At 37.7% G+C, this 18,695-nt stretch overlaps 1 protein-coding gene across 8 annotated transcripts in view; it reads left to right on the top strand.

The window, feature by feature from the left end:
- COP1 (COP1 E3 ubiquitin ligase) overlaps positions 1–18,695 on the top strand; it is a 231,047-nt gene that overhangs the window by 43,480 nt on the left and 168,872 nt on the right. For 4 of the 8 annotated variants that reach the window (XM_069546126.1, XM_069546133.1, XM_069546129.1 and 1 more), the window contains 2 exons: positions 1,992–2,068; positions 2,734–2,853. In XM_069546126.1, coding sequence (XP_069402227.1) covers positions 1,992–2,068; positions 2,734–2,853 — 197 coding nt within the window. The remainder of the gene's footprint in view (positions 1–1,991; positions 2,069–2,733; positions 2,854–18,695) is intronic. The other 4 variants (XM_069546127.1, XM_069546130.1, XM_069546134.1 and 1 more) reach the window with 1 other exon arrangement.

Below are 18,695 nucleotides of genomic sequence, written 5' to 3'. Positions count from 1 at the left end.
GCGGGCTCAATTGCCCCATGGCATGTGGGAACTTAGCTCCCCAACCAAGGATCAAACCTGTGTCCCTGGCATTGCATGATGGACTCTTGACTACTGGACCACCAGGGACATCTGAGAAAGGCATTATTTGTTCTTAGTACTGTGGTTATTATAAGGATTCAGTGAATTACAAATAAGGGTTTGGAACATTCATGGCCAATGTTAAATGAGATTTCTTAAATGAGATTTTTACCCTACTGCTCCCTCCCACTGCTAACCCACCCTGTCTTGGGGGCACACCATGTGGCTTCTTGGGCGTTGGTTCCCTGACTAGAGATTGACTGCAGACCTAGGGCAGTGGGTCCTAACCACTGGATCACCAGGGAGTTTCTCACACACCCTTATTTGAATTCTTTTCCACTTCCTTTCCTGTTTACTGAGTCTCTGTGTGCTTATTATGGCCCAGTTCCAATGTCACCTTATGTGTGAAGTCTCCTCGTTAACATTTTAATAGCTCCTTGTCCTGTGTTCTTTTTAAATCCGTATCAGTGGTGGTCCTGACTGTCCCTATTATAACTGATGCATTGTATGTGTTTGTCTGCTTACTCCTAGTTGCTTGCGTCTTTAAGTCTTACTTAGGTTGAGTCTTATTTTTAAACCTTGGTTTCTAGCGTGGCCCTGGTATCTCTCTGATTTTTTAGAAAATATTTGTAATAAATTGTGGTATGGTGGGAAGTATTAGATAGGCTTATATCCTAGCTTTGTCATATATTATATGTCACTGTGAGTACCTTTCTTGTGCTCTTTCTAGTATTTCCTCACCTCTGAAATGCAAGGAATAACCCATAGGATAGCGTCTGTAAATTAAAGACTAGTACGTTAAACTAGCTTAGTGCTAGTTGTGCTTTACTCTGTTTTTTTTTTTTTTTTTCTTTAATCAATTGGGTGTTAAAGATGAAAAATCTATTAAAAGTGGCTGGAACATTAAGGGAAATGTATTGATTTACACAGAATTTCTAGATTGAGTTAATTTGATATCTCAGTGATATGATCAAGTTCTTTCTGTCTTTCTGGCCTTCCTTCCCCAGCAGATGTGTTGGTCCTTTGGCTAGCTCCCCTCAAGAGAGATGCAGGGTGGCTCAAAGTGATTCCAGGTACCATCCCTAGATGAAGGCAGACAAAGAACTCGTTCAAGCCTTCTCTTCTGAAAGACAGCATGCCCTTTATTGGGCAAAACGAGGTCTTAGTAGTTAACCATTTTGTCAGTCACTGTCAAGAGGATATGACTAAATGGATTTAGGTTAAGTTAAGCTTCATTCCGTAGGGCCAGGAAGGGATCTAGGCTCTCTGAAAGCATATGACAGTTGGCATTCTGACATTTGGGAAAAAATGATATTCTTATTTTTCTTTATTTATTATTTTTCTTTATTTGTTTTAATTTTTTGACCACACTGAGCGCTATGTGGAATATTAGTTCCCTGACCGGGGATCAAGCTGGCGCCCCCTGCAGTGGAAGTGTGGAGTTTTAACCACTGGAGGGCCAGGGAAGCCCCTCATGTTATTTTTTAAAAAAGGGTTAGAATGGCTTTTGGATAGGTAACTGACTGTGTTTGCCATGATATTTATAGAAAAGTCACAAGCAAAAAGAACAACAAATGAAAACCTTTAGTGCCTCCCTCATAGAATCTGCTAGTTACTGTGTAGAGTGTGGAATGGTCTCTTACAGTCAAGAACTGTTTCCAAATGCCGCTAGTGGCATCACTGACACATGAAAGAGAAAGTACGTATTCTGAAGAATCTCCCTTCTGCAGTAATAGTAATGGTAATAGTAGTGGTAGTTGTAGTAGTAGCTGTGGCAAAACTGTTTCTAATATGAAAAAAAAAGCATGTCTGCTTAGCATTTTTTTTCCTGAGATTTTAGACTTTTTAAAGTTAAATAGAATCCATTTAATAGAACAGTTAGATCATTTAATAAAAATACAGATTATATGTGCTTTTTGTTTTGTTTTCAGTGAATGAGCTCATTCTCAAACAGAAGCAAAGATTTGAGGAAAAGAGGTTCAAATTGGACCACTCAGTGAGTAGCACCGTATGTTTCAACTTTTTTATTACTATTTTTAATAAATTTCATTTTGCTTTGTTCATTGGTTTAATATTAATGGGTATTCAAGCTTAGCATATTACTGGTTTTTCTTTAAGGAAATCTAGGATTATCCTATTCAATAAACAGCTTTCTTTTGTCTGAATTGTCTAGGATTTACTCTTTTGAAAGGTCTGGTGGGGTAATACTGAGTCAGTTGTCTTGTAACACATTGCATTTAAAGAATTATATGGCAGGATGAAACTGTGGGTGGTCATTTGAGGGGAAAAAAAACTTAAAAGACTCAGTTTAAGAGGATTAACCCCAAATTACTGAAGCAAGTGAACTGAAATTATTACCTTATCAAATACAAAGTGGAAAATATGGTTAGACAGGTAATAAAAATCTGGGCACTTGTTTTGAAGGGAATTACACCTTTAGAGAAGATGACTTGACATATCTTGAATGTGCCTTTCATATCATTTAAATTTATTTAAGGGAGAAATAGTGATTAAATTATAATTAGAGGGCATTGCGGAGCCACTAGCTGGGAAGGAATAGGTTGGAACATTATAGTTTATTTTTGATATGTAATAAACATTAGAAAATAGCAAACATTTGTTTTTGATTCTCTAAAACAGTTTTGTTAAGTTGGGTTTCTTCTTTGTTTTTAGAATGGCCACAGGTGGCAAATATTTCAGGATTTGTTGGGAACTGACCAAGATAACCTTGATTTGGCCAATGTCAACCTCATGCTGGAGTTACTAGTGCAGAAGAAGAAACAACTGGAAGCAGTAAGTGGCCCTTGAACTTTAAAAATGTTTATTTTAATAAGATAATAGAAATATTTATAATAATAGGGTAGTGTTAGTCAGTCCAGTTTTATTCAGCAGGAGTCATCTGCAAGCTGCCACTTATAAGATTTCCCTTTTTCAATTCAAAGAAAGAACAAATTTCTTATAATACAACTTACTTGCAGTGTCCAGTTTTTATTAACAAAAGCTGAGTGTTCAGATCATGAGAAAGTACAGCTTCATTTTAATAGGGAACAATTATTATTGATCTTTTTTCTTCTAATGAATCTTCACCTCTTCACATGTGGGATTTGGAGGAGAAAATAGGGATTATTTTAATTTACATAAAATCCTTCCAGCAGGTGTCGGTTAGCAGTAATCGATGGCTTAACTAAGGGCATTTAGAAAGATGGGAACTGAAACAAAATTATGTCCTGTTTTCATGTAATGGAATCTAAATAAGTGAACAGTTACATTTATTTCAGGTAAATAAACGTAAAACATATAAAATGAGAATTTGCGTGTATTAGTTAGGAATTGAGTATGCTCCATTTGAATAAAGACTGTATACGTTAATATAAGCAGATACCCACCCTTAACTACCTTGAACAAAAAGGGGATATAAATTGACAGAATAAGGGAGTGAGAAACTCACACACATAAAAAGGAAGAGCTTAACAAGCAAGTGTTAGGAACCATCACTTCTCTGGTGACCATAAGGAAATGAAATCAGGCATTTGAATGTTGTCAGGAGAGTTTCTGTTTTACTTTTCATGACTGTTGCTTTGGGACAGGTTTGATTTTCTTTTATTGGATTTTTATCCCATGGCAGATAATGTGGTCACCTGTACTTGCGAGTTTATGTTTTATGATAAAAGAAGAAAAAGAGCCTCTCAGCTTGATTTTTAAGAAATTCTGTGGATTGATTCTGATTAACATAGCTTAGATCTGGATGAAACTGAGTAGAATGGGAATCTCTTAGTGGAAGAAAGGAGTAGTTGAGGTTGAGCTGACTAAAACAAGGCTCCCTGTTGTGTCTTTTTTCATGGTGGGAATTTCTCCTGTGGTTTCTTTGGGGGGGCGGGGGGAGTGGGATGGCTTTATCTTTTATTTGCTTTTGTTTCCTTCAGATTTGTTGAGATGTAACTGATATATCATTGCTTAATTGTTCAGTCGTGTCTGATTCTTTGGGACCCCATGCACTGTAGCCTATCAGGCTCCTTTGTCCATGGGATTTTATAGGCGAGAAATACCAGAGTGGGTTGCCATTCCCGTCTTCAGGGGATCTTCCCTCCCCAGAGGTCAAACCTGTGTCTCTTGTGTCTCCTGCATTGGCAGGAGGATTCTTTACCACTGGTGCCACCTGGGAAGCCAAAACTGATGTATAGCACTGCATAAGTTTAAGGTGTATAGCATAATGACTTGGTACACATATACTGTAAAATGATTATTACAATAAATTTAGTTAACATCATCTCATATAGATAAAAGAAAAGAGAAAAGGTTTTTTTTTTCATGATGAGAGCTTTTTTAGGATTTACTTGCTTAGCAACTTTCAGATATACCATCCACTAGTGTTAACTATAGTTAGCTTGTTATACATTGTATCCTCGTTACTTATCTTAAAATTGTAAGTTTGTACTTTTTTGTTTGTTTTTTCCCTTTTTATTTTTTTGCAACTGTTTTTATTGGAGTATAGTTGCTTTATAATGTTGTATTTGTTTCTGCTGTACAGCAAAATGAACCAGCTATGCATATTCATATAACCCCTCCCTTTTAGACTTCTTTCCCATTCCGGTCACCATAGCGCATTAAGCAGAGTTGCCTGCGCTACACAGTGTGTTCTCACAGTTATCTGTTTTGTCTATTTATTTAAACATTTTTAATGTGATTTCATTTGTCTGCTTTTGGCTGTGCTGGGTCTTCATTGCTGCCCAGACTTTTCTCTAGTTGTGGTGAGTGGGGGCTGCTCTCCAGTTGCAGTGAGAGGGCTTCTCATTGTCGTGGCTGCTCTCGTGGAGCACGGACTGTAGGGCACACGGACTTTAGAAGTCACAGTTCCTGGGCTCCAGAACACAGGCTCAGTGGTTGTGGCCTAGTTGTTCTGCAGCCTGAGGGCCTCCTGGATCAGGGGTCAAACCCATGTCTCCTGCATTGGTAGGTGGATTCTTTATCTCTAAGCCGTGAGGGAAGTTCTAGTTATCTATTTTAAACACAGTATCAATAGAGTATATGTGTCAGTTCCATTCTCCCAATTTCTCCCCCTTTCCCTTCACCGTTGGTGTCCATATATTTGTTCCCTACGTCTGTGTCTTTATTTCTGCTTTGCAAATAATATCATCTATACCATTTTTCCAGATTCCATGTATATGTTTTAATATTTGATATTTGCTTTTCTCTTTCTGACTTTAACTTTACTTTGTGTGACATCCTAGGTCCATCCATGTCTCTACAAATGACTCCATTTTGTTCCTTTTTATGGCTGCGTAATATTCCATTGTGTCTATTTATCACCTCTTCTTTATCCATTGCTTTGTTAGTGGACATTTAGGTTGTGGAAATTGTACTTTTTGACCTTTATTCAATTTCCCCTGTTCCCTGCTTTTGGTAACCATGCATCTGATCTTTTTCTGTAAGCTTGGTGTTTTTGTGTGTTCTTTTAAGATTCATATGTACGTGAGATCATATGGTGCTTATCTCTCTTTATGATGTATTTCATTATACTGCTCATGAGGTCCATCCATGTTGTCACAAATGGCAGAATTTCCTTCCTTTTTGTGGCTGAATAGCATTTCATTATATGTATATATACCACCCTTGTGGCTCAGTTGATAAAGAATCTGCCTGCAACGCAGGAGATCTGGTTTCGATCCCTGGGTTGGGAAGATCCCCTGAAAAAGGGAAAGGCTACCCACTCCAGTATTCTGGCTTGGGGAATTCCATGGACTGTATAGTTCATGGGGTCTCAGAGTCCTACACGACTGAGCGACTTTCACTTTCACACCACATCTTTATCCAGTCATGCGCTGATGGACACTTAGGTCACCAACATATCTTGGCAGTTATGAGTAATGCTGCATTGGGTGTGACAGTGCAGATGTTTCTCTGACATAGTGGTTTAATTTCCTCTGGATATATACCCAGAAGTGGGATTGTTGGATCACATGATAGTTTTATTCTTAATTTTTTTGAGGAAGCTCCATTCTGTTTTCCATAGTGGCTATACCAGTTTACTTTCCTACCAGCAGGGTACAAGGGTTCCTTTTTCTCCACGTCCTCACCAGCATGTGTTCTTTCTTGTCCTTTTGACTGTGACCATTCTGACTAGTGTGAAGTGATGTCTTCTTGTGGTCTTCACCTGTATTTCCCTAATGATTTGTGATGTTGAACACCTTTTCATATACCTGTTGATTATTTGAATATCTTTTTTGGAAAATCCCTTGCCCATTTTAAAATTTCATTTTTTAAAAAATTGCTATTGAATTATACTAATTCTTTATGTACAGTATTTTATATATTAACCTCTTATCAGATATATGATCTGTAAATATTTTCACCCATTCTGTTGGTTGCCTTTTCATTTTGTTGATCATGTCTTTGGTTTGCAGAAGCTTGTACATTTGATATAGTTGTACTTGTTTTTTATTTTTTTGCTTTTGTGTTAGGTGTCATATCCCAGAAATTGTTGCCAAAACTCTTCTGTGCTTTTTAACATAGTTTTCTATTAGCATCTACTGTGTGCTAGATGCTGTGTTAAAGGTAGTGGAAAAGACAGAATTCTGCTCTGTGTGTTGTGTTGAGGGGAACAGGGCACAATAGCTGAGGCGATAAACTAAATAAACTAATAAATGTTTTCACACAGTGGTAAATGATATAAAAACACTTTTTAATGATAGACTGAATATGTATAGTTATCTTGCTCCCTTAATGTCATGAAAATGACAGCAGAGTGGTTTTTAAAAGGCGAATGAATGGGAGGAGAGACAGTATCTACTTTTTTTTTTTTTTTTTTTTTAGTATCTACTTTCTTAAGCTATAAAGTAGATGGATGAAAAGTGATAGATTAGATCTGAGAAGATTGAGCCGGCAGTAGGGAATTGGTGGGAACCAACCTGCCTGGAGAATCCCAGGGATGGGGGAGCCTGGTGGGCTGCTGTCTGTGGGGTTGCACAGAGTCGGACATGACTGAAGTGACTTAGCAGCAGTAGCAGCAGCAACCCTATGTAGATTATGGAAAAAAGGCCTTTCTTGGATTTGGGAGCATGATCCCTTCGTGTACAACTATAGCTGTTGACCTTAAGAGAACACTAGAAGTTTTCCCCTGGTGGTGGTAAAAGAGAGACTTTCTGGACTGTCACATTGCAGGCACATTTAAGGGTGTATGGGGGCTTCTGTACTGAAGATAGACAAGTTTACATACTGAATGTGAGAGCTGTTAACCTTATTCCCCATTTGACTTGTCAGTATTAATCTTTGTGCGCTCTTAGAATTGAAGAAATACAGGTATCTTAGTTTTAGAACTCAGATCTTTTTGAAGAGGGAGGCACTTCAGAAACAAAGGTATCATAGGTATTACAGCATTTTTACATTATTGTTTTCTTATTTTACTTTGCATTCTGACAATCACAGAAAACTAACCAAATGATCACATGGATCACAGCCTTGTCTAACTCGGTGAAACTATGAGCCCTGCCATATAGGCCACCCAAGATGGACAGGTCATGGTGGAGAGTTCTGACAAAATGTGGTCCCCTGGAGAAGGGAATGACAAACCACTTCAGTATTCTTGCCTTGAGAACCCCATGAAGATTAGGAAAAGGCAAAAAGATATGATATTGGAAGTTGAACTTCCCTGGTCAGTAGGTGCTCAGTATGCTACTGGAGGAGAGTGGAGAAATAGTTCCAGAAGGAATGAAGAGACGAAGCCAAAGCAAAAACAACTCCCACCTGTAGATGTGACTGCTCATAGAAGTAAAGTCCAGTACTATAAAGAACAATATTGCATAGGAACCTGGAATGTTAGGTCCATATATCAAGGTAAAACGAAAGTGGTCAAACAGGAGATGGCAAGAGTGAACACCGACATTTTAGGAATCTGTGAACTAAAATGGACTGGAATGGGGGAATTTAATTCAGATGACCTTTATATCTACTACTGTGGGCAAGAATTCCTTGGAAGAAATGGAGTAGCCCTCATAGTCAACAAAAGAGTCCAAAATGTGGTACTTGGGTACAGTCTCAAAAATGACAGAATGATCTCTATTTGTTTCCAAAGCAAACTAATCAATAGCACAGTAACCAAGTCTTTGCCCCAACCACTAATGCTGAAGACTCTGAAGTTGAATGATTCTATGAAGACCTACATGACCTTCTAGAACTAACACCAAAAAAAAAAATGTCCTTTTGATTATAGGGGATTGGAATGCAAAAGTAGGAAGTCAAGAGATACCACGAGTAATAGGCAAGTTTGGCCTCGGTGTACAAGATGAACCAGGGCAAAGGCTAATACAGTTTTGCCAAGAGAATGCACTGGTCATAGCAAACACCCTCTTCCAACAACACAAGAGATGACTCTACACACGGACATCACCAGATGGTCAGTACCCAAATCAGATTGATTATATTCTTTGCAGCCAGAATTGGAGAAGCTCTATACAGTCAGCAAAAACAAGACTACGAGCTGACTGTGGCTCAGATCATGAGCTCCTTGCTGCCAATTCAGACTTAAATTGAAGAAAGTGGGAAAACCACTAGGCCATTCAAGTATGACCTAAATCAGATCCCTTATGGTTATACAGTGGAAGTGGCGAATAGATTCAAGGGATTAGATCTGATGGAGTGCCTGAAGAACTATGGATGGAGTTTCGTGACATTGTACAGGAGATGGTGATCCAAACCATCCCCAAGAAAAATAAACGCAGAAAGGCAGACTTGTCTGAGGAGGCTTTACAAATAGCTGAGAAAAGAAGAGAAGCAAAAGGTAAAGGAGAAAAGGAAAGCTATGCTTATCTGAATACAGTGTTCTAAAGAATTGCATGGAGACATAAGAAAGCCTTCCTCAGTGATCAACGCAAAGAAATAGAGGAAAACAATAGAATGGGAAAGACTAGAGGTCTCTTCAGGAAAATTAAAGATACCAAGGGAAAATTTCTTGCAAAGATGGGCACAATAAAGGACAGAAATGGGATGGGCCTAACAGAAGCAGAAGATATTAAGCAGCTGCTAAGTCATTTCAGTCGTATCTGACTCTGTGCAACCCCATAGATGGCAGCCCACCAGGCTCCCTCGTCCCTGGGATTCTCCAGGCAAGAACACTGGAGTGGGTTGCCATTTCCTTCTCTAGTGCATGAAAGAGAAAGGCAAAAGTGAAGTCGTGTTCAACTCGACTCTTAGCGACCCCATGGACTGCAGCCTACCAGGCTACTCCATCCATGGGATTTTCCAAGCAAGAGTACTGGAGTGGGGTGCCATTGCCTTCTCCAATATTAAGCAGAGGTGGCAAGAATACACAGAAGGACTATACAAATGCAGCCATCGTGCTCACGCACCCTCACACAAAAAGGATCTTAATGACCTGTATAACCACAATGGTGTGATCACTCACCTAGAGCCAGATATCCTGGAGTGAGAAGTCAAGTGGGCCTTAGGAAGCATCACTATGAACAAAGCTAATGGAGGTGATGGAATTCCAGTTGAGCTATTTCAAATCCTCAAAGGTGATGCTATGGAAGTGCTGCACTCAGTATGCCAGAAAATTTGAAAAGCTCAACAGTGGCCCCAGGCCTGTTTTGAATGAAAAGGTCAGTTTTCATTCCAATCCCAAGGCAGTGCCAAAGAATGTTCGAACTACTGCACATTTGCACTCATTTCACATGCCAGCAAATTAATGCTCAAAATTCTCCAAGCTGGGCTTCAACAGTGCATGAACTGAGAACTTCCAAATGTTCAAGCTGGATTTAGAAAAGGCAGAGAAACCAGAGGTCAAATTGCCAACATCTGTTGGATCATAGAAAAACAAGAGAATTCCAGAAAAACATCTACTTCTTTACTGACTACGCCAAAGCCTTTGACTATGTGGATCATGACAATCTGTGGAACACTCTTAAAGAGATGGGAATTCCAGACCACCTTACCTACGTCCTGAGAAATCTGTATGCAGGTCAAGAAGCAACAGTAGAACCGGACCTGGAACAACAAACTGGTTCCAAATTGGGAAAGGAGTACGTCAAGACTGTGTTTCATCACCCTGCTTATTTAACTTACGTGCAGAGTACATCATGCGAAATGCCAGGCTGGATGAAGCACAAGCTGGAATCAAGATTGCTGGGAGAAATATCAATAACGTGAGATGTGCAGATGATACCACTGTTATTGTAGACAGTGAAGAGGAACTGAAGAGCCTCTTGATGAACGTGAAAGAGGAGAGTGAAAAAGCTGGCTTAAAACTCAGCATTCGGAGAACCAAGATCATGGCATGCAGTCCTGTCACTTCTTGGTGGATAGATGGGGAAATAATGAAAACCGTGAGATTTTATTTTCTTGGGCTCCAAAATCACTGCAAACGGTCTCTGCAGGTATGAAATTAAAAAACACTTGCTCACTTAAGAGAGAAGAAAAGCTGTGACCAGCCTTGACAGCATATTAAAAAGCATAGACATTACTTTATCGACAAAGGTCTGCGTAGTCAAAGCTATTGTTTTTTCCAGTAGTCATGTATGAATGTGAGAGTTGCACCATAAAGAAAGCTGAGTGCCGAAGAACTGATGCTTTTGAATTGTGGTGTTGGAGAAGACTTTTGAGAGTCCCTTGGACAGCAAGGAAATCAAACCAGTCAATCCTAAAGGAAATCAATCCTGAATATTCATTGGAAGGACTGATGCTGACCCTAAATTTCCCATACTTTGGCCACCTGATGTGCAGTGGTGCCCCCATTAGGAAAGACCTTGTTGCTAGTAAAGATTGAAGGCAGGAGGAGAAGGGGACGACAGAGGATGAGATGGTTGGATGGCATCACTGACTCAGTGGACATGAGTTTAAACAAGCTCCGGGAGTTGGTGATGGGCAGGAAAGCCTGGCATGCTGTAGTCCATGGGGTCGCAAAGAATTGGACACAATTGACCAACTGAACTGAAATTTGATGAATGTTTCCAACATACAGAAAAATACAGTAAATAATGCAACTTTTGACTTAACCCTCTTTTAGTTTTAATAAATAGTAACACTTTTTCTTAGATTTGCCTTTTGGGAATTACATTTTATTTTATACTTAACAGCCTTTCATCTCATTCCATTCTCCCAGACTAATCACCATTTGAAGTTTGCAAGGATCCTTCTGAAGTGTGTATAACCCTTTTTTAATAAAATATATTTTATCTATATGCATCAGTGGAAACCTCAAAAAGTAAACAAAAAAGGCATATGTCAAATAAAAAACACAGTTTGAAACTTCTAAATCATATAAACAACACTTACTTAAATATATTTTAATAAAATATATTTTATTAAAAAAGGGTTATACACACTTCAGAAGGATCCTTGCAAACTTCAAATGGTGATTACTCTGGGAAAATGGAATGAGATGAGAGGGTGTTAAGTATTAAAAAAAAATGTAATTCTCAAAAGGCAAATCTAAGAAAAAGTGTCACTATTTATTAAAACTAAAAGAGGGTAAGTGTTGTTTATATGATTTAGAAGTTTCAAACTGTGTTTATCCTTTGACATATGCCTTTTTTGTTTACTTTTTGAGGTTTCCACTGATGAAGATAGATCTAGTATGTTTAACTTCTCTACAGTTATCCATTGCATGAACATTTCTATTCTCCTGTTGATGGACATTTAAGTTATTCTGTATTCAAGATTGTCAGCAATGCATTTAGTGTTGTTATTCATGTCTTCTTGTGCTCATATATAAATACTTAGTGATTTAAGAAGTGTAATTGCTCTTCATAGGGTTTACATGTACATTTTAACCATATTAAATATTGCTGAATTGCTCTTCTGTGAGTTTGTACCATATCAACCTTTGGTATTGTTTTTTAGTTTCTGCTGATTTGATAGTTGCCAAATGCTTGTGTGTGGGGGTTCTGTTGTTTTGTATTTTTTGTATTTCTTTAATTACTAGTGAGGACAATTTCTTCATTTGTTTGACTATCTTGGTTTCCTATTTGAATTGCTTATTCATAGCCTATACCAGTTTTCCTAATAGATTGTCTTTTTTTATTGATTTGTAAGAAATGTGTGTGTGTGTTTTGAATATTGCTACTTTGTCAAATGGTATTTTGATAATTGAATTCCAGTTGAATTGTATCATGGTCAGACAATGATTTATATGATTTTAGATTAAGTATTTTTTATGATTTTATTTTGTTTTATTGACTTTTATTTGTCAGATATAACATTTTGTTTGGTTTCTTAGTGATTGCTTTTGGGTTGTTTACATAATTATACATTATATTGCATTACATTACATTGTACCTGTAAGTAATATTATCCTTCTTCATTGGTAGTATAAGAACCTTGCACCAATATCCTTACATTTCTTCTCTCTCAGCCTTTGTACTGTGTTTGTCAATTGTTTTACTTCTATATATGTCATAACTCCCTAGTAAATTGTTAATTTTGAAGAGTAAATTATACTCTATGGATGTATTTTTAAAGTTCTGTATATGCCCATATGTCGATCATTTCTGGTGTACTTCATTCTTTTGTTTTCCATTCACTTCACTCTTTCATTCATTCTTTTGAATTCCATCAGTAACTTTCCTTCTGCCTGAAAGACAGCCTTTATTATTTCTTTAGTGTAGATCTGCTGGTGATAAATTCTTTCACCATTTATATCTGAGAATGTCTTTATTTATCCTTTGTATCTGAAAGAGACTTCCAAATAAGTATAGAATTATAGATTTAATATTTTTCTTTGAGTATTTTAAGGCTGTTGCTCCGTCATCCAGTGTCTTGCATTGTTTCAGATGAGAAATCTTGATCCTCGAAATGAACTGTATTTCTCTCAGTGTATGCTCTTTTTATGGTTTTAAGTATTTTGAATTTGGTATATACCTTCGTATAGGTTTTTTTTTTTCCTCATGTTTCTTCTTCTTGAGGTTCTTTAAGATTCTTGGATGGTGATATTATAGTTTCCACCAGATTTGGAAAAATTTCAGTTATTATTTCTTCAAATATTTTTCTGTCACCTTCTCTACTTTGGGGAACTCCTGTTACACATCTCTTAGGCTGACTGAAGTTGTATCACAGCTCGTGGATAAAGAGCTCTGCTTACTTATTTTTTATCTTTTACCCCATCTAATTCATCTTGTATACTTTCTATTTCTGTTGTCAAGTTCACTGCTTTTTTCTATATTCCATTGTCTCTCCTTATACTTATGCTTTGTACTAACTTGTAGGACTTTTTTATGACTTTTGTGACTTTTGTGTCATTGTTGTTTCTGTTTTAAGTGATGAATTTCCCCCCCTTATTTTGGGCAGCATTTCCTTATTTGCATGCTTACTGATTTTGTGATTGGATGCCAGAAATTGTACGTTTTACCCTGTTTAATATTGTTAATTTTGTATTCCTCTACACATTCCTAAGCTTTGTTCTGGTGTGTAGTTAAGTGTTTTCAAAATAGCTTGATTCTCTTGAAGCTTGTGTTTTAAGTTCTATTAGGGAGAACTAGAATAGATTTTGGTCTAATTTTGCCTCAAGGCTGAGGCAGTCTTTTGAGAGTATTCCTCCTGATGCTGGTGTATTTTGAGTTTATTTTCCACCTAGCTCCTTGGATAGTGTATTATTTCTGGTCCTTTGTCTGAAATGAATCCACTCATATAACTAGCCTGATGTTTTGTTGTTTGAAATAAGAATTCTTATCTTTCTCACTGCATTTTAGCCTGTAAGTTCAATTTGTTTGCTTTTGGTCCATTGAAATTTATTGTGATTTTTATTATAGCTCAATATACAGTCTATGTTTTGTTAAATGTTCACCTTCATTTAAAAACAGTGTTACTTGCTGTGCTTTATAAATGTAGCATTTGTTAATATTCAGTTCAGTTCAGCTGCTCAGTCGTGTCCGACTCTTTGAGACCCCATGAACTGCAGCACGCCAGGCCTCCCTGTCCATCACCAACTCCCAGAGTTTACTCAGACTCATGTCCATTGAGTTGGTGATGCCATCTAACTATCTCATCCTCTGTCGTCCCCTTTTCCTCCTGCCTTCAGTCTTTCCCAACATCAGGGTCTTTTCAAATAAGTCAACTCTTCGCATCAGGTCGCCAAAATATTGGAGTTTCAGCTTCAACGTCAGTCCTTCCAATGAACGCCCAGGACTGATTTCCTTTAGGACGGACTGGTTGGATCTCCTTGCAGTCCAAGAGACTCTCAAGAGTCTTCTCCAACACCACAGTTCGAAAGCGTCAATTCTTCTGCGCTCAGCTTTCTTTATAGTTCAACTCTCACATCCATACATGACTACTGGAAAAACCATAGCTTTGACTAGACAGACCTTTGTTGACAAAGTAATGTCTCTGCTTTTTAACATGCTGTCTAGGTTGGTCATAACTTTCCTTCCAAGGAGTAAGTGTCTTTTAATTTCATGGCTGCAATCACCATCTGCAGTGATTTTGGAGCCCCAGATAATAAAGTCTGACACTGTTGCCATTGTTTCCCCATCTATTTCCCATGAAGTGATGGGACCAGATGCCATGATTTTAGTTCTTTGAGTGTTGAGTTTTAAGCCAGCTTTTTCACTCTCCTCTTTCACTTTCACCAAGGGGCTCTTTAATTCTTCTTCACTTTCTTCTATGAGGGTGGTGTCATCTGCATATCTGAGGTTATTGATATTTCTCCCAGCAATCTTGATTCCAGCTTGTGCTTCATCCAGCCCAGCATTTCTCATGATGTACTCTGCATATAAATTAAATAAGCAAGGTGACAGGATACAGCCTTGATATACTCGTTTTCCTATTTGGAACCAGTATGTTGTTCCATGTCCAGTTCTAAGTGTTGCTTCCTGACCTGCATACAAGTTTCTCAAGGGGCGGGTCAGGTCCTCTGGTATTCCCATCTCTTGAAGAATGTTCCACAGTTTATTGTGATCCACACAGTCGAAGGCTTTGGCATAGTCAATAAAGGAGAAATAAATATTTTTCTGGAATTCTCTTGCTTTTTTGATGATCCAGCATATGTTGGCAATTTGATTTCTGGTCCCTCTGATTTTTCTAAAACCAGCTTGAACGTCTGGAAGTTCATGGTTCACGTATTGCTGAAGCCTGGCTTGCAGAATTTTGAGCATTAATTTACTAGTGTGTGAGATGAGTGCAACTGTGTGGTAGTTTAAGCATTCTTTGGCATTGCCTTTCTTTGGGATTGGAATGAAACCTGACCTTTTCCAATCTTGTGGCCACTGCTATGTTTTCCAAATTGTCTGACATATTGAATGCAGCACTTTCACAGCATCATCTTTTAGGATTTGAAATAGCTCACCTGGGATTCCATAACCTCCACTAGCTTTGCTCATAGTGATACTTCTAAGGCCCACTTGACTTAACATTCAAGGATGTCTGGCTCTAGGTAAGTGATCACAGGATTGTGATTATCTGGGTTGTGAAGATCTTTTTTGTATAGTTATCTGTGTATTCTTGCCACCTCTTCTTAATATCTTCTGCTTCTGTTAGGTCCCTACCATTTCTGTCCTTTATTGAGCCCATCTTTGCATGAAATGTTCCCTTGGTATCTCTAATTTTCTTGAAGAGATCTCTAGACTTTTGTGTTCTATTATTTTCCTCTATTTCTTTACATTGATCACTGAGGAAGGCTTTCTTATCTCTCCTTGCTATTTTTTGGAACTCTTATTCAGATTTTTTTTTTTCCCTTGCTGTATCAGTTATTGATGTGTGCCAAGTCATTTCAGTTGTATCCAACTCTGCAACCCTGTGGACTGTAGCCCACTAGGCTCCTCTGTCAGTGGGATTCTCCAGACAATAATACTGGAGTGGGTTGCCAGGGATTTGTTAAAACTATTTTTGATTATTTGTTTTTCATTGGTTTCTATGATTCTTGCATCATATATTTTGAAGCTCATTATTAGGTACATACGTGTTTAGGATTGTGTTGTTTTTTGGATGAATCATCCCCTGTGTCACTATGGATTGTATACATTTAATGCTGGAAATAGACTGTGTTCTGAAGTCTGTTTTTATATTTTCTTATGTTATTGATAATATAGCTTACGTAGTTTAGTTATGACCAGCATTTCTATGGTATATTCTTCTGTATCTTTGTACTTCCATTTTATTGTTGCCTTTATATTTTAAAAGTGTGTCTCTTCAGATGTTTAGAGCAATCTTTTGGACTCTGTGGGAGAGGACGAGGGTGGGATGATTTGTGAGAATGGCATTGAAACATGTATATTATCATACGTGAAACGAATCACCAGTCCAGGTTTGATGCATGATACAGCGTGCTCAGGGCTGGTGCACTGGGATGACCCAGAGGGATGGGATGGGGAGGGACGTGGGAGGGGGGTTCAGGATGAGAAACACATGTACACCTGTGGTAGATTCATGTCACTGTATGGCAAAACCAATACAATATTGTAAAGTAATTAGCCTCCAATTAAAATAAATAAATATATATTAAAAAATAAAAGCTTTTTGTATAGTAAAAAAAAAATAAAAAGTGTGTCTCTTAACTGTATGTAGTTGAATTTTTAGTGATATCTAGTAAGCTCATTAATTCAAATGCTTAAGTTCATTTAAATGTAATACTATCATTGGTGTGGTTGGGTTTGAGCTCACCACATTTGTATTTGTTTTTTGGTTTTCCATATATTCCTTATTTTCTGTTTCTTCTTTATTCTTCTCTTTAGAGAGCATTGTATTTCCAGGATTTCATTTTAGCGTGTTATTGTCTCTATTTTTTGCATGTTGCTTATAATTATTATATTTCTAGTGGTTTCTCTAAGGATTACAGAATTCCTCTTTCACTTTTCACACTCAACCTTGAGTTTATAGTGTAACAGTTCCAGGACATTGTTATTCAAACCAGCATTAAATATACAGTTGATCTTTAAGCAGTGCAGTAAGTAGACATGCTGACCCCTGTGAGTTTGAAAATCTGAATCTAACTTTATAATATGCCCTCCATATCCACAATTCACCATCTGTATTCAGCCAACTGTGAATCATGTAGTACTATAGTCTGTATTTATTGAAAAAATGCTGTGTATAAGTGGACCCGTGCAGTTCTAACCTGAGTTGTTTAAGGGTGAGCTATATACCATTTTCTGGAAAATGTAAGACCTTATAGTATTTCAATTTACCAAGCTCCTGCCTTTTGTGATTCAAATTATAAATGTTATAAACTCCACCTATGTTTGCTTTGAAAAGTCACTAGTCTTTTGAAGATATGTTGCAATACAGGAGAGAAAAGGACCCTTTTGAACCAATGTATTTACCCTTTGAGATGTCTTTATTTTCTCTTGTAGATGAGGTTCCTTCCGAGTCGTTTCCCTTCTGTCTGTATGATTTCTTTTCTGTTTCTTGTGGAGCTGATAGGTTTGATCTTCATAGAAGTCTGGTTTTTTGTTTTTTCTTTTAGCACCTTATTGATATATTTTCATTTTCTGTTTGCTTCTTTGATTCTGATGAAGTTTTCAGTCATTCTTACTGTTCTTCCCCTTAAGATAGTGTATCCTTTTTAGCTGCTCTTAAGATGTTCTTTTTGACATTGGTTTTCAGTAGTTTGACTGTGGTATTCCTAGATTTCATTTAAAAAATGTTTATTCTGGTTGTGTTTCACGGAACAAGAGAATCTGTTTATTGAACATGTGAACGTTATTCAGCCCTGTGCTCTCTGCTTTTCCTTAGGGTTCCAATCATATGTTTTATTTTTCATATTATCCCTCATTTTTCTGGTGCTTCTTTTTTTTTTTTTTTTTTAATCTGTCTTTGAATTTGGTGTTTCTTTCCTCTGCTCTGTCCATCTGTTCCTAACTTTATCTGAAGTCATTTTGTTTTAATTTTTTTTATTTCAGACTGTATTCTTCATTTCTAGGATTTACGCTTTGATTTTCTAGTTCTTTTCTAATTGTCTGTTTTTTTTTACTCATGTCCATTTTTTCTTTTAATTCTGTAATAATATATAGAAATATTTTACAGTCTTTTTTTTCTTTTTTTGCTCATCCCAGCATGTGAGTCTTCTGTGAATTTTGTTCTTTTAGCCTGTTTATTTCTCTTGACTTTCCTACTTCTTTTCATGTCTTGTAATTTCAAAATTATGTCTTAGATGTTCTGTATTCAAGAGCAGTATAGATAAAGTGGTTAATACTTTTTTCCTGAATGGTCTTGTCTTCTCCTTTGTCAGGAAGCCAGGATAAGAGGTTGGCCTCTTTGGTCTGATCAGGAACTCAGCTGAGTTGGAGCTCATTTGTTGCTTGAGCTAGTTTCAGTTCATTGTAAGTGAAGTGGGGAGTTCCTGCCTGTCCAGGGGTTAGGACTCTGCTTTCACTGCCAAGGGGCTGAGTAGTCCCTGGTCTGGGCACTAAGATCCTGCAAGCCAAAGTGGCCATGCTTTTTTGTAGTATGATGCTTCAGATTTTGACTGGCTAGTAAGGGCCACCCTCTAGCTGTGGCCTGAGGGCTTCTCATTCTGGTGACTTCCCTTGTCATGGAGATGGGCTCTATGCTGTGTGGGCTCAGTAGTTGTGGCTCCCGGGCTCTGTAGCTGTGACTCTCAGGCTTAGTGGCTCCATGGCATGTGGGATCTTCCTGGACCAGGGACTGAACCCGTGTCTACTGCATTGGCAGGCAGATTCTTTACCACCGAGCGACTGGGGAAGCCCGTAATGGCT

The sequence above is a fragment of the Ovis canadensis genome, chromosome 12 (genome assembly GCF_042477335.2).
Source record: "Ovis canadensis isolate MfBH-ARS-UI-01 breed Bighorn chromosome 12, ARS-UI_OviCan_v2, whole genome shotgun sequence".
In the NCBI taxonomy this organism is placed as follows: Eukaryota; Metazoa; Chordata; class Mammalia; order Artiodactyla; family Bovidae; genus Ovis; species Ovis canadensis.
This window is presented reverse-complemented; position numbering and strand designations above follow the sequence as displayed.